Source organism: Manihot esculenta, chromosome 3 (genome assembly GCF_001659605.2).
Source record: "Manihot esculenta cultivar AM560-2 chromosome 3, M.esculenta_v8, whole genome shotgun sequence".
NCBI lineage: Eukaryota > Viridiplantae > Streptophyta > Magnoliopsida > Malpighiales > Euphorbiaceae > Manihot > Manihot esculenta.
Genome location: NC_035163.2, coordinates 5627174 through 5634433, shown reverse-complemented (window position 1 = coordinate 5634433; position 7260 = coordinate 5627174). Strand labels below are relative to the sequence as shown.

The 7260-nt window shown below is 31.9% G+C and overlaps 1 protein-coding gene across 1 annotated transcript; it reads left to right on the top strand.

Moving 5' to 3' along the window:
* The first annotated feature begins 815 nt into the window (after window positions 1-815).
* On the top strand, window positions 816-2581 carry LOC110611950 (zinc finger CCCH domain-containing protein 49). The gene has a single exon (XM_021752535.2). It carries the CDS (start codon window positions 1040-1042, stop codon window positions 2150-2152), a length of 1113 nt encoding a protein of 370 aa, XP_021608227.1. The 5' UTR covers window positions 816-1039; the 3' UTR covers window positions 2153-2581.
* The last annotated feature ends 4679 nt before the right edge of the window (window positions 2582-7260 follow it).

Below are 7260 nucleotides of genomic sequence, written 5' to 3'. Positions count from 1 at the left end.
GGGAGACTCTCCTCTGCTCAGAAGGGGTCGAGGAAAGCCGCTTGCCGGCAGTACTGAAATGCCGTGCGTTAGAGAAAAGGAGAGGAAGAGTGGAGAGGAAAAAAGTTCTTTCACTCAGTTTTATACATCCTCATTTCATCCATATTTCCATTAATTTTAAAATTAAATTGCTATATAGTGATATAATGTTATTATTATAATTTTATCTTTTAGTTTTCTTATTATTTATATTTTTCTATTAATTTTACTTATTTATCTTTTATCTCTAATAAATAAAAAAAATAGAGTGGAAAGAAAAAAGAACAAGGGAGATGAATATAAGATATGAAATTATAACTAATTTAAAATTAGAAACATAATTATTTAAAAGTAAAATAATAATTTAATTTTAGAAACTAATGAAAAGATGAATATAAATATAAAAAATGTATAACCGAAGTAAAAAATTAATGGAATTAAATAGTTTAAGATATAAAGATCAAATTATTATTAGTGGGAAAACTTAAAGATTAATAATAATTTTTCAATATATATATGTGTATATACGCTACGAGAGAAATGTAGGATAAGTTACTGCTAGCGGAAAAACTAGTGGCTAATTATAATTTGTTAGGAACCAAAATCACGAGATATACACCGATTATCCTGCGATATATGACAACTACCCCAAAATATCCGAGGGTCTCAAGCAGTAAGCCGGCGGTTTCGACATCCGTATAGAATAATAGCGTCACTACGCAACAGGGGTTTCCTTTGGTCACAGTCGCTCTACACAACATAATGGCTGGGTCCATAAAAGGACTACTCAAATCCATGATTCAAATCAGCGGTTGAGATGGGTTGGTGGCCTTACATTCGTCACACACGTCGACACTATTGAAATCTCGTTACTGTAACCATATGTGGGAAACTGGGAAAGGAACCGGTAGATTTATAAACCAAACCATAGTTAACAAGAACCTAACCATGGTTAAAACTAGCAGTTTATATTGCGGAGACCACATCTCCTCTACACTCCATCGCTGATTATGTCCAAAAAATGATGATCGGAGAGTCTCTCCATTCAAATCCGACCGTCCAAATCCCTCATTGGGACCCCTTCTTCGACGAGCCGACGTCACCCTTACCCTCCCCATTCTCCAACTGCGGAAATGCCAGTTCTCCTTTCCTTGACTCTTTAACGGCGCTCCACCGTTACCTTCCGTCAAACGAGCCGGATTCGTTGAGCGATGACCTGGACTTGCCTGTGGATGCTTTCTCCTGCGATCATTTTCGCATGTATGAGTTCAAGGTGAGACGTTGCGCGCGTGGGAGGTCACATGACTGGACGGAATGTCCGTACGCTCATCCTGGTGAGAAGGCTCGCCGCCGGGATCCTCGCAGGTATCATTATTCCGGTACGGCCTGCCCAGATTTTCGCAAGGGTGGGTGCAAGAAAGGGGACTCTTGCGAGTTTGCTCATGGGGTGTTTGAGTGTTGGCTTCATCCGGCTCGATATCGTACCCAGCCATGCAAGGATGGTCCGGCGTGTCGTCGGCGGGTCTGTTTCTTTGCCCATACTCCGGATCAACTCCGGGTTTTGCCCCAGCAGAGCCCGAGGGGTAACGGTTCTGGATCCGGTGATATGGAGGTTGGTTCCCCTTTGAGGCACCATTTTGATTCCTACTTCACTAAGGCTGGCTCGTTTGTCTCATCACCAACCTCGATTTTAACTTCCCCACCTATGTCTCCGCCGTCAGATTCACCACCAATTTCGCCGAGTAGTCCACAGGTGATTGGTGGGTCATTTAACTCAATGAGCGAGCTCCTTACTTCCATGCGGGGTTTGAACCTCGGCAAGATGAAAGTTGGACCTGCATCGTGGGGCATGCAGAATGGATCAGGGTTTGGGTCGCCTCGCGGATCCACCCTTCGCCCCGGGTTCTGCAGCCTTCCTTCCACTCCCACTCGGACGACGAGTCGTCCTGGAATCGGTCAGTTGGATTTATGGGACCAGAGTTTGGAGGAAGAGCCTGCAATGGAGAGGGTGGAATCTGGAAGGGACTTGAGAGCAAAGATATATGCGAAGCTCAGTAAAGAAAACTCGTTGGATCGGGCTGAAACAGGCGCATCGGCTCCCGATCTGGGGTGGGTTTCTGAGCTGGTTAAGTGAAGCTGTGGCGGAGTCCAACTCTGCATGGAATTCGATTCTTTTTGTTGTTTTCTAATGGGAAATTGATTTCGGCGGCCTTCGATTCTTCTCTCTGACTCTGTGAATATGAAGTTGAAGAATTTGGAACTTTGGTAATTACCCTGTAAATAGTAGATGGAGAGATTACAGTATCTCCGTTTTGTGGCACTGGCGAAAAGAAACAAACAGAAAACAAAAACAAAAACAAAAACCTGCAACTTTTGTGTACAGACGAAGGATTTCTCATGGCTGCCGGAGATTGGGTAGCGGTTTGTTTGTTCATCATTTTGTCTTTCGAATTAAATGTATTTTGCTTTTGCATCATTTCTTTCATCTAATTTTCCCGGAAAATTAATCTTTGTAAGTTCTGTACTTGTGTTCATGTCTAATCAATGTAATTATTTGCATTCATCCTTTGTTCCATCTTCTTCTTGGTGGGGTAGTGAGTTTTTTTTTTAATTATTTGCATTTCCACGATCAAATTCAAAAGACATGTTTATTTTCTCTGGAAAATTCTCACTGTTCTGCTGGGAAGTTCTATTTTTTTTCACTTGTTTCTGCAAAAGAGCAGCTATGCTATGAATGAAGGAAAGGATAATCAAGTGAGGTTAAATAAATTAATAAATAAATAATGATTATAGCAACCTTGTTAAACAAGTATTTAACAGATAAATATGGAAGAGGGAGTAGATTCGTGACGTGGATGTGGAACTGATAAAGGGGTCCTTATCTCCTGAAAATCTTCAAATTTTATCTGTTAAGTGCCTCTTGTAATTGACCAAATTCTTTTTAAAAACATAATTAATTAAAACTGTGCACAGATGGATGTGAAGGGGGAAGCTTTTATAAAAAGGATACAGGAAATGGTCAAGACTAGCACCAATGCATCCACTTGTAGGGCCCATCTGAAAAATTAAAAATTAAAAAAGAAGATAGGTTTGGATTAATTAATAAACAACATGGGATGAAAAGGGCCGACAAAGGGGACAGCAGTTCCAAGATTTTATTCATTTTTTATTCCTAGTTGAACCACGTATTGTATTCTACTCATACCTTTGGATTTACTTTGTGATTGAGCTCGCTATTTTTCCTTTAACGAAAAAAAGGAAATTCTCCGAATGAGAACGTCATTATTCTCTAGTTTCAGGCCCGTGGTCGTTGGTTATTATCTTGATTTAGCCAGCCGATCATCTCAACGGCGAGCTAAGTTTACCTCAACCTTGGATGAAAAGCAAAATTTTTTGGTCCTTTTTTATTTCTGATTACTCAATTTCCACTTAAAGTTATTTTGTATAAAATTAACCATTAATTTTTTTATATAAAATTAACCATTAATTTTTTTATATAAAATTAACCATTAATTTTTTTTAAAAAAATTAATATCGATAATAAAAAAGTGGACGTACTTTTATATCTTTTAAGCCTGTGTATGGGCTTTTGTATGGATGTGCATTGTAGGAGATAATATTATGCTCAATTTGAGCTTCTAATTCAAGCTCCTACGCAAGGGATGATTATTTAGAGAATAGAGAATCGGGAAGGAGCACGGCGAAAAGGGATAAGGGTTTGACGGAACGATGTCGTATCGTTTTGTTCGAGTGTTTTGTGCGCCCTTGCCCTCCAGCGATGGAAGGAATTCTTTTTTATATTATTGTCCATTTTGGTTTTCTTTTATTATGGGTGGCCGTGTTGATTTTTTTTTTCTTTACTTTTTTTTTTTTGGTTTCTGGTAGTTTATGTTTTTTTTAGATTTTCTGCGACAGAATTGACGAGAAAACTGTTGTTAAACTTATATTAGAAGAATTTAATTTTGGCTGTTGGAAGGAAGGATTTAATTTGATTGTTTAATTATTTTTTTACTATATTTTGAATATATTTAATTTGATTTATTCTGTTTCAATTTAATTTTATATTAATTTAATTTCTTTTGAGCCTTTAATATTTTATTATACTTCTCTTTGTATTTTTGCCCTTTAAGCCATGTTTAAACTGTTAATCAATTCTACTTGCATGGTAAAAAAAAAAAAAAAAAATTAAAATCTTTACATGATTGAAAAATCCCAAGAAGGCAGAATTTTGATATCCCTTATTTTTAAATTAATTTTTATGATTTTTATTTAATATATTTAATAGCATTTTTCATAATAGCATAGGAAATTATTCGATTATAAACTAATAAAATTCGATTATTTTGGTTGAAATATTTTCAGTTTCATTCAGTTATTAGTTAATAAAATTTTAAAAAATAATTTTTAATTATAAATTCAGTTAGTTTTAATTTGTTAACCATACTAATTGAAATAACTGAATTTGTATTAAGTACTATAAAAAAGTATAATTTTATTGATAAACTATTATTTTTTATAATTATTATTTTTTTAGCTTTACTAGGTTATAATAATTATTTTACTAAAATAAGATGTATTTATTAATTATATAAATAAAAGATTATTATTGTTATTATACTTTTATTTATATAATTAATAAATTAATAATATAAAATATAATTTTTTATTTTATTTTGTTTAATTCGATTATCAGTTAAATTATTAAATATTTAGTTTTTATTAAATTCATTTTTTAAATTTTAGTTTGATTTGTTAATATTTGAAAAATTAATAAAATTTCAATTAATTAAAATTTTCATTTAATTTATTTCGAACGTGGCAATTCTTTGTTTTAGATAATGGGTAAACGACTAAATTAAAATTAAATAATAAAAAATAAATTATTTCATTAAAAAATATTTTTCATAAAAAATATTTTTTAAATATAAATTATTTTCTACAAATAAAAATATAAATATTTTTCATAACATGTACCCGTAGATATGGCCATGATCTCGGTTTGAATAGTAAATCAGATTGGTTAAATTTGAGATTGGATCGATCAACCAGTTTTAATTTCTAAATTAGATTGGAACTTTAGATTAAGGGACGATTATGTTCTTCTTTTTATAAATTAAAATTGAAAAGAGTGATTTAGTTTGGTTTTAGTTTGATTTTTATTTTTAAAATAAATAATTTTATAAAATTAAATTATTTAAAATTGATGTATAAACAAGTTAAATTATCAAATAATTAAATTTAAATTTATTTTTAATTAGTAAAAAATATTTTTTATATTTAAATGTAATATTATTTATTATTTTTTTTATGTTGTATGTAATATTATTTTATTTTTTATTATGTAAATAGATACATTTTAGAAGTTTACTTATTTGATTAAATATATATTCAATAATATTTAAAATTTATATTTATTTTTTTATATTTTATTTAAAATTTTTACTTTTAAATCTTTATTAAATCAAAATCAAATTCAACATTTATAATTTAGACTTAATTAAAAATTAAAATCATAAAAGATTAAAACTATAACCGTTTTAAAATCATATTAAAATTGAACTAGAACTATTAAAAAATTAAAACTGTCTTGAATCGCTTTAAATCGAATCAATTTGAGTTGGATTCGAAAAATAAATCCAACTGCTGAATCGAAATATAGCATGGCCACATATGTAGTTGAATGTGGGCAAAATAGAAAAATAATAAAATGAGCTACAAAAAAAAAAACCTAAGCTAGTCTATTAATAGGTGCCTATTGTAGAATTTCAATGAGATTAGGAATACCAATTATTAGCTCAGTAGAGAGAGCTTCTAGTAATATCCCGATTAAAGAAGTGGATAGAGCTAGACATTCCATCCACCCATACTTTACATTTCTGTTTAACTTTCTAACGAGTAGACCTTATTAGGGTGAATTTCGCATGATTTCTACTAATGCTTAAACTTTCAAAGAGAGCCTAGAGGAAAAATCGGATGGTATGAATACCCAATTGGCTTAACAATTCAATCACTCTTTTAGAAATATTTAGCCCGTATAAAACCTTTTTGAGTGGGTAATTGCTTATTACTTATATTATGTTGGCTTTAGAACCTGATTGGTGTAAACTATTTTACCTTCAATGTGTAATAGAAAGGAAGATATTCTCTAGTTGAACAAGACATCAATTTTCCTAGTGCTATAATTTGCTTGTCCAACCTTTGAACTTCCTTGATATCTTTCAAAGGATGCATATCCATAAATACCTTTATTTTTTTTCAAAATTTACTTCTGTTTCTTTTTTTGAGACTATATATTTGAAAAAATTTCAAGCTTTGATTTTGAAATGCACATTTTTTGTATTTTCATTCTTACTTTGTCCAAAATATCAAAATCTTCTGATATATCTATGGCATGATCTTTTGAGCTCTTTCTTTTTATTATCATATCATTCATATAAACATCAATTGTTTTATTAATCAAACTTTTAAATATCTCATTAATTAATTTTTGACTTTTCTTTTTAATATTTTTAATCGGAAAAACATGACACGATAATAAAAGGTCTCCCTTATTTAAAATGCAAGTATATTTCCTTAGAGTTTTCATCATTCATCATGATTTGATATATACTAAACATAGGATCAACAAAATTGCAAACTATGTCACTAACTACAACATCCATATGGCAATTGATTAAAAGTAATAATGATCTTCTACATATAATTTGTTTAAATATGTGAATCACTTCCTTTTGGATTTCTTTACTATAACAAATTCGAAACTATGTGCATTATTCAACTTCTTATGAGCCTTGTCTTTTTTAACTTTTAGATTACTAATGATAGGCACTACCCTACTAGTGATCTCTACTAATTTTGACCCTGCCAAAACCCTTTCTCCCACTTTTTCCCAATAGACAGGTGACATGTACTTCCTCCCATATAAAACTTTATAAGGAGTCATCCCAATACTAGTATGGTAACTGTTATTGTAGGCAAACTCTATAAATGGTAGATGTTGCCTCCAAGAACCACCAAAGTTTAGCACACACATCCTTAGCATGTCTTCTATAATTTGGATAGTCCTCTCCGACTGTCTATCAGTCTGTGAATGGAAGGTAGTGCTAAAGTCCAGCCTCGTGCCCATAGCATTTTGCAGATTCCACCAAAACCTGGAGGTAAACTGGGATCCCCTATATGACACTATAGAAACTGGAGCCTCATGCAACCTTATGATTTCTTCCACGTAGAGTTGCACCAATT